The 18,118-nt window shown below is 36.7% G+C and overlaps 1 protein-coding gene across 1 annotated transcript; it reads right to left on the bottom strand.

The window, feature by feature from the left end:
- Positions 1-1,146: 1,146 nt before the first annotated feature.
- Positions 1,147-17,057, bottom strand: cabp2b (calcium binding protein 2b). Its single transcript, XM_059346051.1, has 7 exons — positions 16,904-17,057; positions 14,867-15,159; positions 4,206-4,236; positions 3,990-4,124; positions 2,725-2,834; positions 2,098-2,245; positions 1,147-1,551 (listed from the first exon to the last, which is right to left on the bottom strand). The coding sequence occupies exons 1-7, from the start codon at positions 16,989-16,991 to the stop codon at positions 1,526-1,528; spliced, it is 831 nt and encodes a 276-aa protein (XP_059202034.1). The 5' UTR covers positions 16,992-17,057; the 3' UTR covers positions 1,147-1,525.
- Between the last annotated feature and the right edge of the window lie 1,061 nt (positions 17,058-18,118).

The following is an 18,118-nucleotide window of genomic DNA, read 5'->3' as shown; positions in this document are numbered from 1 at the left end:
GATTGAGGACTTTGCGGTGCTAAAGATTCATATAATGACGTTCAGACAGGTGAGTACAACAACACACTTGTAAGAGTCAACGTCCACTACTCTACACTGCATGCTGTGTAAAACTGTGCATCTTTTTTTCCCTTTGATATATCTGTTTCTGGCTGCAGTATCTGTGGAGTTAATAATGTTTACATATTATGTTGCATGAGTTTGATAAAATATCTAATTGCGATTATTTTCACTGACATTACAATTGCCATTTGATTTATGATATTGGAGTTAACTGTTATTTTTGAATCATAATAAATGTTTTCATTGAAAAATATATTAAGATGACGTTATGTTGAGATTTCTTGCATGAATCTGTACCAAACAACAACAAAAAATTCTTAGGTCTGTTGGATATGCTTTTTCGGCCGGGACAACTCTGCAGCAAGAAATACTTAATTCGTAATGGTTTTTTGACACAAATTTTGAGTAATTTATACACAAATGGACATTTTGCAGGTTAAATATTCCTTTAACTTCCTGAGCATGGCACCTGCATTACACATTCAATTATCTGACCTTACTGTTGCATTGTAGGGTTATTCAATGCAGATTTTGAAGAAAGATGCACTGATAACTTAGCGTGGCTGTGTAATATATCTGAGTTTGATCCTTCTCAAGTGTCAAATATGAGTCTGACAGTGTTATTGGAGTGCAATGCTAAATCAACGGAGAACTGTCGAAACAGCTCCTTATATTGATGCTAAAATGTATTAGGTAAACATTTTCAAGTCATCTCTATCACAACTTTTACGTTTACATTTGACTTAAGGGATTAAACCTTCTGTATATATACAATTTAAGAAAATATGATGTTTATGCATGCCCTCTGACTTGTTTGGGTCTGTTGGTCTTCTTCATATTTTCCTACACACTGCATGTTTACCTGAGCACAAACACTGCATGTTCTTGTTGAAACCCTGTTTAAGCCACAAAGCCTCTCTTGTGCAGTTACGATTCAACAAACCATTTCACCGTCATTGTGTTGTTCGCAGTTTAGTTATAAAGTGTTAATTTACACACTGGTTATTTAATGTTGTGACTGTACCTCTCATCCTTCACAAGTTTACCTGGTCGCAATAATTCACCCAATTTTTGTACATTTCTTTAATTTAAAAAATATTTTTACAGTTTTACAAACAAGATATTACACTCAGAGCTCAAACATTGATATTATATAAAAAATACATCTGGAAAAAAACACAAAGTCATAAATGTTGTCTATGGAGCTTGTGATATGTTTTACAGCTGCTTTATCTTTATGTTGCACCTGAAGTTCAGATAGTCATGTTAGTTCTAGGCTGGATACTATTTGTCTATTTAATGCCTTTTTAAAACTTTTTTTCATTATTTAATATAAAAAATAAAACTTTAGATGTGTGCTCTCATGAGCAGATGAAGGATGTTCACTACAGTGTAGTGTGCTCTCTAATCCAGCAGTTGCATAATGTCTGTCTGTCCATCTGACATGTGGGCAGCTGGTCGGTCAGCGGGACATCATTCGAACAAACTCTGAAAAGACGAGAGAAAAGAATGAGCGGGAGGAAGATGAGGATGAGTGGTTATTGTTGACGTTTTATTTTTTAAATGTATTACTATTTTTTCTTTTTTGTGTGTTATTGTTGTTTGTTTGTTCATTGTTGTCTCATTATGACTACATGGGTGTATGTGTACTTATGTGTTTGTGAGTTAATAACATGTTATGTGTGTTAATAATGGTAATAATGAGTTTATAAACTACATTACTGTGTGTTATACATACATATATATAAATATTATTGTTGTTATATAACTGAATATGGTAAATTAACATAGGGAGAAGGGGTGGGATTTAATAAGCTTTGGCTTCTTCCCACTCCTTTTAAACACAAATAAGTGTTGAGTCTTGTTGTTGTTTGATTTTGTGTTGCTGTCTTGTATTTATTGTTGTTCGTTTGTTTTTAAACGTTCATCTTTTATTTTGTGTTCAAATAAATTCTCAATCAATCAATCAATCAATCAATCAATCAATCAATCAATCAATCAATCAAAAAAAACATAAAAGAGAATATCTCTCACCCTCAAAGTCCACCAGACCGTCCCCGTTGAGGTCGACATCTCGGAGGATCTCGTTGATCTCTCTGTTGGTCACTTGTTCTCCCATAAGCTTCTTCATGGCTTCACGGAGCTCCGTTAAACTGATCTGACCGTCGCCATTAGAATCGAACTAAACACACAAACAGAGATGCTCAGTATCACCTACACATCTAAAATTTAATCATATCTTCTTTTTATAGTATTTAATAAACTAAATACTAGAGTTGCAATAGCTGATTGAAATAATAGCCCACCATTTAATGAATCATGATTAATTTTTCATGCAAAAATGGCAGAAAATGCTGTTTCCAGCATCTCAAATGTGGAGATTTATGGCTTTTCTCTGTTTTATATCATATTAAATTGAATATTGTTGGACAAGGAATTTAAGCACCATGGCCTCTGAGAAACTGAAAATAATATTTTTCACAATTTTCTGATGTTTTATAGACCAAAAGATTAATTGATTAATCTTTGCTTGGAGTGGAACTAATCACACCAACAATGGCTCCATCTCAGAAGCGATTGCAGCAGTTAGTAATGTTATAGGTTACATCTATGATTGATAATTTAAGAACCAGCTTAAAGGAACAGTATGTATATCCTGACCTCTTTGAATGCATCTCGTAGTTCTTTGACTCCAATCATGTCTGCCGTCTCTGCCAGCATCTTTGGTCCCATCAGCTCCACAAAGTCCTCAAAGTCCACTTTACCTCCACCTGCAACACATAAGTTATATACAGAAGAAGTCATGTCAGCCTGGCACTGGAATCCAATCCACATCTTTAGTAGTAATTAAATTATAACAGTAAAAAGCATGATGAATTATAGTTAATTATTATTACCAGCAAACACAAGTGAAGGTAAAGCTCTCAGTTTTAAACATCAAACATGTGGTCAATCTTGTGAAACCGTCACAGTTCGGTTATGTTTAGGCAACAAAACTACTCTAATAGGTTTAGGAAAAGATCATATGTTTGGATTGAATGTATTGAATGAGTATATGAAGTATGTTTGTTACTTTGACTTTTTGTTTCAGTGCCGCCACTCAAGATCCTACTGTATTCTGTTCTGTTCTATTCTATTCTACTCTTTTCTGTTTTATTCTACTCTGTTCTGTTTTATTCTACTGTGTAGAGAGAGAGTAGAACAAAACAGAATTTTAAAAAACAGAGTAGAATACAACATAACAGATAAACTACTCTGTTCTAATCTACTCTATTTTATTCTATTCTGTTTTATTCTGTTATATTCTACTCTGTTTTATTCTGTTCTACTCTGGTTTATTCTGTTATATTCTATACAGTTTTATTCTGTTCTACTCTGTTGTATTCTTTCTGTGTTATTGTTTTATTCTACTCTGTTTTATTCTGTTATATTCTACTCTGTTCTATTCTGTTCTACTCTGTTGTATTCTTTCTGTGTTATTGTTTTATTCTACTCTGTTTTATTATGTTATATTCTACATTGTTTTATTCAGTTATGTTCTACTCTGTTTTATTCTGTTCTACTCTGGTTTATTCTGTTGTATTCTACTCTGTTTTATTCTGTTCTACTCTGTTGTATTCTTTCTGTGTTATTGTTTTATTCTACTCTGTTTTATTCTGTTATAGTCTACTCTGTTTTATTCTGTTATATTCTATATTGTTTTATTCTGTCCTACTCTGTTTTATTGTTATATTCTACTCTGTTTTATCCTGCTCTGTTTTATTGTTATATTCTACTCTGTTTTATTCTGTTCTATTCTACTCAGTTTTGTTCTGTTATATTCTAATCTGTTATATTCTACTCTGTTTTAATCTGTTTTATTATACTCTGTTCTATTCTGTTCTACTCTGCTCTGTCCTGCTCTCTCAGGCTGTTGTTGCACTCACAGATCTGCTGGCTCAGTTCGATGAGCTCCATCTCTGTCGGCATGTATCCCATGGTCCTCATACACTCGCCCAGGTCTTTGTGACTGATGTAGCCTTTTTTGTTCCTGTCAAACTCCACAAATGCCTCGCGGAGCTCTGATGAAAAACAATAAAACAGAAAACGCATGTTAATATTTGTCAGTCTGCTGTCGGCAGAAACACAATGAGGTTTCTCACCGTCAAGCTCCTCCGGTCTCAGCTCTCTGTCCTGTTGGAGGAAGCAGAGACGCACATTAGCTTCTCACTTCATACTTCTCAAGCTGAAAATATTTGGAGCGCTTGTTTGGCAAAGTACAGAGATATAAACACAGATTTCAAGCAACATCATTGCAGAAACACCAAGATAGCCACTGAACAGGGAAGAAATGATACACAAACAGAAACAAAAGATGAGATGATGATGGTATGAAATGTATTAAACTGTCCATTTACGAGCCCATGTGTGTATTATAGCCAAAACATAATTTGCAAATGTAGAGAAGTCATTCAGTGTTATGTGGTTTAGTTGTTCAGTAAGCTGTATTAAACAGAAAACCCAGTGCATCTCCAAATGAAAAACAGACTCTAAATCTATATGGATTAAACTGTTCACTGCATTATGATACATATATGACGATTCATGTTCCATGAATTACGCGGGGTGACTACACAATTTGTGGGAGATTGCCAGCCATCAAACATCTGGAGATTATGAGATTTGGGAGGTTTAGTTGGTACCTTGGACACATGTCCATCATTCAGAACGACATAAGTACACATATATATCTGCATACTATCTTAGCACTCAAGCTCGCACGCAAGCCCAGCCGTACAAAAGCACACAATGGAAGTTGCGGTTTATATTCATATGAGAATTTAAGAGCTTTAGAGAGAGAACAATATGGCATAAATCCTCTGACATCCTTTTATTTTCTTTGGTTGCCCTCAGCCTCATTTTGTCTCACAACAAAATAAATGCATGTTACCTCAGGCTAAAACCACATCAGTGAAAATCATCTTTACAATGGGACACTATGAAAAAGTAACTGGAATGCATATTGGTAAGTTTCATATTCATACAACCAGAATAGACTGGAAAAATCCCATCATGCTCAGAGGGTCGCACTTCTTTATTATAAGATTTTCTATTCCAGCTGTCTATATCGGGTCATGACAATATTTTCTATGCTTGTACTGCCATTTTGAAAGGGTCGTATTAACCCGCTTCTAATAAAAAGCGGCAGACAAATGAAAGGTGGATGCCCCAATTCTCCAAGACAGATACACAGTATATTTTGTGGTCATAGACTGTAAATAAGATGTGGATGGTGTGTATGAACTACCGCTTTAAAGGCTTGCTGTGGCAGCAACTTGTCAGTCACAAAGGAGGCATGCCCAAAAGCATACGCTACATTATCGTCTATTTGTACTGGAAAATTAGACCATAATTTACAAAACATCATCATGCTGTATTGAAGAAGACTTGAAACTAGCGACTGAGACCATACATTCCTGAAGAAAATGTTTACTGAGGTTAAATCAGTTGTAGAGTTCATTTTCTCTGACTTCTTATTGCAACCAGTAGAGTCGCCCCCTGCTGGCCATTAGAAAGAATGCAGCTTCACTTTTCACACCGAAAGGCTGATACTTGGTTGCGGTTAGTAGCCAGGCTTATTGTTGATTAATGCACCTCAACGTTACAAAACAGGCTGTTATCATGATTTCCTATAAAAAAGTAATGCACTGGAACTCATAGGTGACTCGCCCTAGGAAATTTTGTTCAGTGACAAAGCCATGTAATGGTAAAAGCCGCTAAGTCAATATGTTGGATGGTCGATCAAAACCTCCAGTCAAAAAATTCAAACTAGATGTTGACACAACGCCTTCTACAAGACAGGACCTAAAACATGCTGAGCCACCTTTAGATCCCTGTTTATATTGTGCTTTTAGTGCAGAATTACTATTAATTACAAATTCCAAAAATAGTGTCATGCCATGAACCTGATGACCTCAAGAGCCTCCTCTGAAGTCAGCCACTTTGCCTGGTTGGAAATTCAGCCTCGACCTGCACAACACCCTGCCCCTCATCACATCTGAGAGAAAGCTCCGCTCAATAATTTTCCATGGAACCGAATGATCGACCGCTCTGAGCATGTGTGGTGCCTGCAGATTTGATGGTCTGACCTGGACCGGTGATGGGAGGACACAGCTGGTGTGGTTGAGAGCAGGAGGGTTCAGCCACGATGCGGGGATGAAATGAATTGACACGAGCAGAAAGAGCTGCACCGGGGGACGACAGTGTGTGTTCTGTTACATACGAGTGTCTGTGAAAAGCCCTGCTTAAGGAAGATGCAGGCCGGGCCCACGATGTTGTGCAGCAAGTTGCAGTTCTTCACCAGCGTACAGAAGGGGTCGCTGAACGGCTTATCCTCTTCCTCCTGATCCTCCTCTTCCTCCTGGCCCACTGCCCTCACTTTATCACTGAGGGGCCCCTCCACGGCCCCCTTTAGAGGCAGACCAGGCTGTTAGTCCACCACTGCTACTATCCATCACATACTGTCTGCATTTCAAGGAACTAGGTTAAGACCCACTGTTTTCTAGTCCAACAGTTACATAAACTGCTTATTATTTCAAGTCAATCCACTAACATCAGATATTATCTTTATGTTGAGAATCTTAATCTCAGTATTCTCCTGATGTATCCATTACCAATTCTGCAAATTGTCTCGTCTAATGGCTGTCATCTTGTGTCGACAAGAAGCTCTTTTAGTTACACGAGTCCTGGATAGATATTCAAGACATCATAATGAGTTTTCTTACAACTACCATCAAGGGAAACATTTTGTATTAGGCAGTTAAAAACAACCAGCGCTGAAAATCCTTCATAGTTATTAAACTATCATCCAGGGTAGGTGCATCGCAAAATACAAATATTGATGATAACTGATATTTTTTAAAGAAAAGAGATACGATGTTGGTAATTCACATCGTTTAAATAATCTGGTACTTCTTAAATCATTTCCACTTATTCTTTTTATACACATTTGTACAATTATGCTAATGGTACATAGATTTTAAACTTTCCTACACGTTGTATTACACTATGGGGGGAAAGGATAAAAAAAACACAAGTATATTAATAGATATCAGCATGACATGTTTACTCCCTACATAACATATAAATAATTATATATATAATTATATTATTAAATATAAATAGTTTTTGTACAAATCTTCTGAAATGTATGATTAAATATGCAAATGAGGCATTATCTAATGCTGACTTTTGGTGAATTTAGGAGACACAAACTGTAGTGTGGGAGATGTGGAGTTTAGTTATCTTTTAACTAGTCTGAAAAAGACAAAAAAAACCTTTTTATTTCATAATTTTTTATGTGGTGTCTTAATTTTGCATGAATTTATGATTGACAACATGTTGAAATGGGGGGAACAATATACCAGTATTTATAAATAAATATTAACTATCAAGTTTTTTATATTATAAAAATATATATTTTTTAATATATTGATACGTCAACATTTTAAAAGGTTTATCATATCTGGTTGCCTTTTTACTATGCAGTGAGTGTAATTGTACTTTTTGTACAGTTATGGATACAGACTCTCACCACCTTGTTGCAGTGATATAATATCATTATCGTGAATTATTTTGACGTGATAATCTGGTTTGTGTTACCCGTAATCCTAGAATTAAATAATGAAAGCAAGTTGTGAAGAAAGTGAAGTGGTCTTTTAAACTGTTATTATTTTGTGCTTTTCCTAAATTACAAGAATGAATTACCTTGTCGCTCAAAGTCGTTTAAATATTTTATAATCAATCACAGTCAGAACCTATAAATTTAGCTGCATAGATGCAAATTAGTCCCAGCATCAGTAAGGAAGCGCTCTTACCTTCTTCATTTTGTCTTTTGGTTTGGTGCAGTTGCCCATCACCCACAGCTGCTCAAATGTTCCCTTCCTCTCACACTCTGTCACTTATTTCTGATCTTGTCCTTCTGTTTTAATCTCTTCTGTGGACTTCTCAGAGGTCCAGCTCAGGTTCGAGCCTTTAGTGAAAACTTCTGTCCCATACTGGTTATCAGTCGTCACATCTGATACCAAAAAGATAAAATACAATAAACAGCTCTAATCCATGCACGGACAATCCTGAAAGACTGCTCCCATCTCTATACGATCCAAAACGATGTCACCGAACACAAACCAAACTGAGCTTCTACACTGGAGGCAGCTCACTTGTGTGTCTCTTTGCAGCAGCGCTGTCTCTTTCTCTTCACACTGATCAACGCTTTTAATCTCCCCCTCCCTCTCTCTCTATCTGTATCTCTCTCTTTTCCTCCTTTTTCCATTTCTGTTGCTCTCTCTCCTCCCTCTGCCCCGCTGTCTCGTTCACATGTTGCACCAGCATTCAAATAACTTCATCCAGAGCATGAGGAGTTTTAGAGGGAGAATTAAGAGAACATGAACAGAGAGCGATGAGAGATTAATCCCTTCCATTTGAGATTAAAGAGGAAGATGGGGCGATGAAAGGAAAAGAAGAGATGGACTGAAATCACAACCAAAACCGAAGCTTTTGCAGCAGTATTAGCCTTTTTATGATAGATTTTCTACCTAATAGTGAATAAAAACTAAAACATATATTATCAAAACCAGAATTAAAAACCAGATCTAAAAAAAACCCAGATTCATTAAATCAAGGAAATCAATGTTGTTTCTTGTCCAACAAGATATGGGGCAGTTAATTATTTCACTTGTTTCAAGCTGTTGTTATTTTAATAATTAAAATAATTCTAGCTTGTTCCTGGTTATGGGTAACTAAATGCTGGAAAGTAGAACAAAACTGCTTCGTCAAAGTCAGAATTTCTTATTTTCTATTCTCCTCTTTTTGCCTTTTCTTTGCTAAATGTAAGAATGGACAAGTACACAGTATATAACTGCATCTGCAGTATAATCTACATATACAAAGTGAAACTTAATTTTCCCACACAAAACAATGGGAATGCTACAAAAACTGTGCTTGAGCAAAGCAAAAATAAATAAATAAATAAATAAATAACACAACCCTGATTCCACATGTTCTAATATTTAAATAGAAAATGCATCAAATTCAGAATATAAATGTATATTTTTTTAAAATATGTTTGTGCCCCAGATTTTTTGAAGTGGTGTTGTAGGTTATGGTGTATGTGCAGTTCGTGGTGGAAAAGTGGGAAAAATCAATTACAATATATGTATAGTTTTAAAAACTAGAACAAAGGGGATTGATTTTCTTTGTGAATTGTTTAGATCAATTGGGAGCTCGCATGCTCCACCGAATGAGAACTTTTTGTGATACTGTATCGATTCATCAAAACACCATCGAGTGTTAATTAATAGTTTACATGCAAAGTTTCGTATTGAAAGTAAAGCAGTGCCATGCTGTTGAATGTTACAGTGATTAATGCAAATGAAGATCCCATAGTGCTGACAGGATAGATCACAATATGATTGTGTTTATTTATTTATTTTGCAATATATCGGCATGTTTATATCGGCCCTGTGTCATGATGTTTTCTAGATTCTTGACTACACATCCCTTTGGAGATACAGATTTCACCTCTGAGACGTTCATTTTAATGTTTTCCATGAAGTACTAGAAGGTTTCACAGCTCAAATCATGCAAAACTTTTAAACTAATAAAAAGTACCACCAGAGAGCTGTGACACTTCATCAAATCACGGCTTATGAGACACACAGACGATATCTGTCTGACTTGGCAGGGAGTAACAGCTCGAAGTCAGAGGTGAATCTTTGAGCTGTCTAAAATGATGACAGCATTAAAACCACAAGTTGACGTTATGAAGAGGATGATGCTAAGTAGTCAGCTGAGCATCTGTCAAAAACAGATTTGGCATTTTGCTTACTACAGTGCAACCATATAGAGAGCACAGCTTGTGTGTGTGTGTGTGTGTGTGTGTGTGTGTGTGTGTGTGTGTGTGTGTGTGTTGAAATAGACCTTCAATAAAAAAAACTACTTTGCTACACAGTCTGTATTACTGCCTCATTAAGTGCCTCACTTAATGTCAAACCATTATAGCTATGATGATTGTATATTAATATTATTTTATACCTTTTCTGTGTTAAAATTCCTAATGATGACTACTAAATATTTATTCGTTTTTTTTTAAGAATTTAAACTTAATGATTGTACTTAACTGTTAATTAAAATTGGAATTATCTGTGCCCTATATTTAAAGTGGCTTCACACAGAATACAGAGCATATTTATTGCCTGCAAAAGGTTCTCAATTTGGTGGCAGCTATGCTTACAGTGCTGATGCCACTGCTGAAATGTTAAAAAAAAACTCACATGTTGTGATTGTATAAAACCTCCAGTATTCTCCTCACATAGTACAGGATTTTGGGTCTGAACTGATTTGGTCATAAATCTTTCGGATTATAGTGTCAAAGTGTCTTCATAAGATGACACATAATGGTGACATCTCTTTGTGTTGCAGTCATCAGCAGTCACCACTAGAGGCTGCTTTAGGACAATCAGCTCTGAGTTTTATGTGCCAGCTGCTGTACTGAAGACTTGAGACAGTAATAATACAACAACCTCTATTTTTAGCAGAACTTCCAAGCAGATTGTGCAGCTTAAGAGTAATGCCCACTGTAAATGAAAACTTTACGCGGAAAATATTCTTAACTAGAAACAGACCGTTTGGACTTAAAAACTCTAATTGTGGGCTTTCTGGTTGGCACGCAAACAGATATGAGTGCTGTTAGAGTATAATAACACTTCAGTATCTTTCAAATAATCTGATCCGCGTGGAAGGGATCTCAATGACATCTGATCCTAGCCTGCTACAACTTATGTCATGGACACATTTTTACATTAGAGTACAAATGCAGCAGAATTATAGTGGACTAATGCAAACAAGGACCATATCACATATTTTTCCATCAAATAAATCATATTGTGCACCTTCAAGCTCAGAAAAGGCTGATTTTCGAAACAAATTCAATGCAAAAGTCAGTTTAAACACATTACATCTGTGATGCAAGAGTCAGATTTTCACCTGTGAGCTGCACCTGCGTGAGCGTGTGTAATTATTTATTGTGTGTGCAACAGAAATAGTCTTATGTAATGCATGTCCCAGCCTCTGAACTACCAGTGTAGAGGATAAAGTAACACATGAGGTCAGCCCAAAAAAAGGACATATTTGAAAACTGACGTCATATTTGTGTTTTCTCTCGGGACCAAGTCATTGTTTTACAAGTCCCAAACGTTGAGTTTCAAGTCCTAAACAAGTGATAATGAGCTCTTCACCAGATGTATTATATGTTTTAACAACAGAGCAATAATATACAACATTTACAAAAAAAGGTTACTTATAGTTGTTAAACAAGTGTGATTGAATCTAATAATAATAATAATGCTGATATTGCACTTTCATAGCAAAACTTTAAAGTCCAAGTAAAGTCACGAGTCAGCGGTTAAAGGATCAGTTTGGATGTTTGTTGAAACTGTCATTAAACCCTGACAGTAGTACATTAGATAATCTGAAAAATCATGTTCCTCTGTCTCCTCCTAGTGCTCCTAAAGGCATTTGCAAGAATCCACAGCGCCCGATGGAAAATAACAGTAAGGGGTCTCTAATGCAGCTGTCAATCCAGTAAATGACTGAACTTCAATCACACTGTCAAACCAGTCAGCGTTGATTAAATATCCAGATTTTTTTTCTGCATTCCCTATTTCTGTCTTCAAATGTTTTCAGAAACATATTTTAGTGGACTGTTCAGCTATCAAATGGGAAGGTCATGTTGAAAACAGTCAAGCCTAAACTCAGTTTCACCCTTCGGTCAGAGCTAGATGGTATTGAAAGTTTTTTAATAATAAGCTCATTTATGTCTATTTTCCTTTTTTAGAATTAGGAAATGTTCCTTGCAGTCGTACTGAGTGTATCTCATCATCAGATAATAAAATAATAAAATAATAATAATAAATAATAATAATAATAATATATATAAATTAATTAATTAATAATTTAATAATTAATAATATAATATAATAAAATAAATTACTCCATTAATCTATTATCAACAACAAACAACATGTGACTTGACTTAACTAACATTTCTTTTGGTATGAATCCAGTTAGTTAAACTCTAAAAACACAACGCACTTTACAACAACAACACAACAACAAACAACACTTTATCAACCAAATTAACTTCAGTTCCCTCATTATGTAACAAAACTGACACCAGTGGCTGCATGAATAACTCAACACACAACCAATACCATTAAGCCTGATTAATTACCTGGCTGATTCTCCCTCACTGATGGCTCCAGTTCATCACGCCAATGATCAGTGCACACACACACACACACACACACACACACACACACACACACACCTTTTATGTTACCAGGTTTCTGTTTGATTACTTTTCAATTGTCTCCAGGTATCAGCATTGAATGACTGTCACACACGCAGTTGTAGGTTAATTTTAGCACCACACACACTTGTGAGAAAAGCCATGCATTGTCTATGTGTGTGTCAGTGTGTGTGTGTGTGTGTGTGTGTGTGTGTGTGTGTGTGTGGGATGGGCAGTACTCAGGTAATGTGACTCTGTCCTTTCTTTTGGACTCAGTGCACTCTCCTGGCTGTGTCACCAATGTGTGTGTGCGTGTATGTGTGCATGCATGTGTGTGTGTGGGCAGGTAGATGTATCATGTACTGATCTGGTATCGGATGAGCATTAGCTGGTTTCCAGTAACGAGAGCTGTCAATCAGAGAAAGACTAGAGGAGACAGAATAGACGGAGTGTGGAAGAAGTATTCACATCTTTTACTCAAGTAAAATTAGAAATGTAGTGACGTAACTATACTTCATTACAAGATAAAGTCCTGCACTCAAAGCTTGACTCGGGTGCGTGTGTATGTGTGTGTGTGACTTTAGTGAGTCTGATCTAACCCTTTAAACCACCAAAGTCACACAATAACATAAAAAACAAGCCGATCGAGGCAGCAGTAGACCAGGAACTCAAATGTTGTGCGAGGTAAAATTACTGTTTTTTTCAATGGAGTCTGGTGGCTTTGAGAAGAGCAAAGATAACAGCTTCAGTTCCCTTTGAGAGAGTGCTGTCTGTTGAAATGGTGTGTGTGAAAATATTCTAAATAAAGCGTAAGCTTAAAAAAAGAATGTAGGCAGGTTGTCCAAACTGGTAGCATGCTGTTGAACTGTACACTGTTATACTGAGAAGTCTTTCAGTTATTTAGTTCTCCCTCTTTGTAAACCCTAAACTAAATAAGCACCACAAACTACTGCCTCCAAAAGGCTCATAAAGATTTCACCAACATACTGTCTCTCTAAAGGCTGCTGGATTAGAATTAGGTCTGTGTATCATTTAAAAAAAAATTTTTTTAAACACAATAATGGTTCCCTTATAGTGATACAGATACCAATAGAGTATTTCGACCACTTATTTCTACTTCATTTGATACCCATTGTGTGGAAGCATTCAGTTGTATGAAATGCCACCACCACATTTATTTCCATCAGATGTCACAGATGTGTAGTTGGGATTAATTTACAACAGTCTAAGATAAACCGTTCCGAAGATATATAAAAATAAATTAAATGATTACAAAGAAAACCCGGAATAAAATGCACCTTAAAGTGCCAAAAGTTTATCAATGAATCATCAAATAGCCTCATTGATCATTGAACTAGTCAGATTTAAAACAGTTGTCCTGGTGAAGCTGAACATTACAGACCCATCAAAGTGATGCCGGTTTGGTTATGATGTTATGTTATGCTTGTTTTATGAAACATCACTTAAAGAAGATGATGAGCCTCTTGAAGCTCCATCTGTTTGATTCAGTTCAGTGTGTGTGGGCTGAGAGTCTCGCTGTCTGTGACCCGCTGTCTGTGACCCGCTGTCTGTTGCCTCCTGTAAGACACCGGTTGTCAAAGTGAAGTTCAGAGACCCCACGGCACCAAAGAGTGAAACGAAGAAAAGATAAATCTCTTCTCTCCTCTCTCCCACTCACTCAGCCGGACTCTCTAATTTTATCTCACTTGCATCACAGCTGACATCACATCTTCCTTTCTTTTTTGGTTTGTTTCCCTGTTTCTAACCTCGGCCATCGCTCGTCATCAACCCCCTCCAGAGTTTGATCAGGTGGATTAATGTCAGAAAAAAATAAACAGTGATTCACAAGCTGAAACAGGAAGCAAGTGGGGCTTTAACTTCTCTTTAATCTCTTTTGATTTTATTTTCATACACACACAAAGCTTCCACTTTCTCACACCATGATCCTACATGTCTGACTGCGAGGTGACAGATGCTGTCATGGCGTATAGCCTACCGTGCCGTGTCGTGTGTCACTGCTTACCATGTGAGTGATGGGATGTGATACTGAGATCGGGTGTTCATCAGATATCTGGCTGACTATGGCCGTATCTGTTACAGATTACTCTCTCGTAATGTTTCCCAAAGTAAAGGAGTTTAAATCCTCTCAAACACACGCTATCTCCATTCTTCGCTCTAGTCCTCGTCGTGCTTCACTGCTTCCACCATTTCCAGAAGGATTGGGGGTTAAACCAGAAAGTTGGACGGTTAACCTGCTGCCATGTGAGATGAAAGGAGTCAGGGGTGTGAGAGAGACAGCTATTTACAAAAACTGGACCGCAGACAGGCTTTAAATTTAAATTGGAGGCTTAGGGTTTCAATCAAGCCGGTGGCGAGACATTCAATCAGCCGGAGAATTTGATGCAGGACATGAGACACACACACACACACAGTGTCAGACACACACACACACACACACACACAGCAGATGGCTCCTACCTGTCCAAACACAGAGTCCACGATGGGCAGCAGGTCAACAGGCTCCCCCTCCTCCTTCTCCCTGTCTCTCCCGGTTGGTCCCTCCATCATCTCCTCCAGCTCGTCCTCCAGCGACTGGCTGTCCTCGGCGGCCGCCACCGTCGTCTGGGGGAACTGAATGGATTTTTGGTGGCGAGGAGGCTGAGGTGTAGCAGTCTGAATGTCTCCAGCTCCTCCGCTCGGCCCGTTGGTTCGCTTTTTCTGCTTCTCCACCTTCTTCTTGATGGCGGCCTGAACCTGAGAGGGTCGAGGAGCTGAGTTCAAACTCACACACATCAGGATAACATCAAGACTGATGCACACAACTTTATTTGACACATTTAGTAGTGTAGGTTTATTTAACCTGCTGATTTTCAACAAACATTGGTTTCGGTGTATGTTGTCCAATATGTGCTGATATGAAAACTTTAAATACAGAAATTATAAGAAAATGATGCTTGGAGTGATTTAGAAAAAATGTGTCATTAATCTATTTATTTTTTTATTCAAATGGTCAACAGTGGACTGACACTGATATTTATCTATTTATTTTTATTTTTTATGTATTATTTATGTTAATGGCCAGGAATTGACTGATATTGAACTTACAATGATATTTATTTACCTTTTTTAAAATATTTTTTGTGTAAAATGGTCTATTAACTGATACTGAACATACAGTAACATTTTGCTATTATTATTATTTATTATATTTATTCTTTATTCAAATGGTCAGCAGTTGACTTTTTTCTCAGTTTTCATTTATGCAATTGCTTGACAATGTATTACATTGTTTGTATAATAATATAAATATTCTTCAATTAATTATTTTTATTTTTTTCTAAATAAGTTATTTGTTAGAGTATCCTTCTGACTACTTTTGCAGAGTCATACCAGTACAAAATCCACATAGAAAATGTATATTTTCATTCCAAAATTCCAAATTTTTCCACTCTTATATCAATATCCGCCTCAAAATGTCCATATCAGGCTCTAGTACAGGTACAAAATATGGTGATGAGTAGTTCCAATGTCTTGATAAAAAAAAATGAAAAGCACTTTGTTACATCTGCTCTAGAAAAATGTTTAACTTAAATTATTTACCCATAAGCATGAAATACATTTCAGAAACACAACTTTGTTTTGAGCTATGTATAATATCTGATATTTTAAGTAATTAAATGTTTTTTTTATTTGGTTAGATATTAGAGAGTTTACCAACTAAATCTCCTCAACTACACAAGTTACACATAAGTAACCACATCTTGGAGTTGAGTTTGGTAACAATCAAAAGCTTTATTAAAGCTTTGTTTTTTCATGCACTGGTTAATTTTTCGATTTGTTTGTATGCATCTGTAGATTTCTCAGATTTCTAAATTCACCAAAGATCACCATTAGATAATGCCTAATTTCCATATTCTGACATACATTTTCAGAATACAAATAATCGTCTTAATGTAAGGTGGTATGGTGATATCTTTGAATTAAAACGTTTACACTATTCACCTGTAGCATCTTGCCAGACCAGTATTGAATTTTTAAATACATCTTTTCAAAATATTTCTGAGCCAGAAACTTCAGTAGCACTTACATATACACACACTTACCACTTTCATTTATATATATATATATAATCAGACTCTCATATGTCAGCGAAATCAAACCAAAATTTTGAACCTGGCTTTATCCAATGTTCAGATTTGTAATCAACAAATATTTAATAAGATCAAGCCTCATTTTCATATTTCAACAAAAAAAATCAGAAAAGTTGTCACACAAAAAAATAATTGTATTACTAAAACTGGGGAAGTGTCATAATGAAATCTGGGGTTTTTTTTTCACCCAAATCACCTGTAGTGTCTACTGTAAATATATTTTTGTGCATGCATATTTACACACAGAAAAGTATCAGAAAAGGTTGATAAAAATATGAAAGCTTGACAGAGGTTATACATATAAACACCCTGAACACACACACACACACACACACACACACTGTACTCATGTACATGAATAGACGCACCTGTTTTGCGCTCCTCTCTGATGGTGCGCTCATCGCTCCAGCACCGCCTCCTCCAGCCTGCGTCTCTCGAATGATCATGAACATCTCGGTGTCACAGGCTCACATACACTCTCTCTCTCCCTTTCCCTCTCTCTCCCTCCCCCTCCCTCACCTTCTCTGCTGCCTCGTCCCTGCTCTCCTCTCTTCTGCCGCAGCTGTTGTTTTATAATTATGCGCTAAAATTCCTCATGAAGTCAGGAATAAAAGATTTTAAAATTTAAAAAAAAATGCTTAAAAATTCAACTCTGTTGGTAAGGTGGAAAGCCTTTTTCTTTGTTCCAGATAATCTTTTTTTTTAATAAATGTAGTTATTCAAAGAAAAAGTTAAAAAAAAAAAACTTCAAATGTTCTCAAATCTACTTCCTTCTCTCTTTCCTCGTATTTGCTCCAGTTGTTTTCCTCAGTGTTTCACCGTGCTCCTGTCCATATCTCTCTCCTGGTGCGTTCAGGTGAGGAGGTTTTTATCTTCAGCTGCTTCAGGATAGATTTCCTGCACCTCTGCCCTCGCTCGCTATCTCTCGGTGCTTTAGGTGACACTCTATACCTCCTGAACTTTACCTCCTCTCACGTTATCTACCTGTAACTCATCGACCTCTCTCTCTCCTTCTCTTCCTCCCCTTCTTCCACCTTTTCCCCCTCATCACAGGTAAACACTCCTCCTGTTTCCTGGGTGTTTTGTCACATCCTGTCATCAGTGTGTGTGTATATACAGTATATCTTTCAAGAAATCCAAATTTCAGTGAAAATCTTGTGTTTTTCTGTCATGTATTTCTGGCCTGTTTCACTCATCTTTTTCTCCGGCTTGTCTTTATTTCATCATCTCACCCTTACATCTTCCTTCCTTTCTTTCTCTGCAGCAGTAATCCTCATTGCTCTACACGCTTCCTCCTCTTCTCCTCTCAATCTGTCCGCCCTCAATCCCCTGTCATATTTGGAGCCTTTGTTGTAACACAAATTGGATTCTTTTGAAGGTGCCCAGGTCAGATATTCATTTAGTGACATTAAGGGAAAGAGATGGAAAGAGAGGGAGGGAAACTCAGAAGCTACGTGAGGATAAAAGACTTTTGTTTAGCCTGTAAACACATCACCTCAGTGTTGTCCTGCATGTATAATCTCATCCAGCAAGCATGGCTGAGCACACACAGGTGAACATGTCACCACTGACCTCTATT

This window comes from Centropristis striata, chromosome 12, assembly GCF_030273125.1.
Source record: "Centropristis striata isolate RG_2023a ecotype Rhode Island chromosome 12, C.striata_1.0, whole genome shotgun sequence".
Lineage (NCBI taxonomy): Eukaryota > Metazoa > Chordata > Actinopteri > Perciformes > Serranidae > Centropristis > Centropristis striata.
Note: the sequence above shows the minus strand (reverse complement) of the source record. Positions and strands in the feature narration are given on the sequence as shown.

Coding starts and splice junctions, on each gene's coding strand:
- cabp2b (XM_059346051.1), bottom strand. CDS start 16,991: ATGTTCATGATCATTCGAGAGACGCAGGCTGGAGGAGGCGGTGCTGGA. Junction 4,237..14,866: donor TGGACTCTGTGTTTGGACAG/GTAGGAGCCATC, acceptor TTCCTCCAACAG/GACAGAGAGCTGAGACCGGA. Junction 4,125..4,205: donor GAGACCGGAGGAGCTTGACG/GTGAGAAACCTC, acceptor GTTTTTCATCAG/AGCTCCGCGAGGCATTTGTG.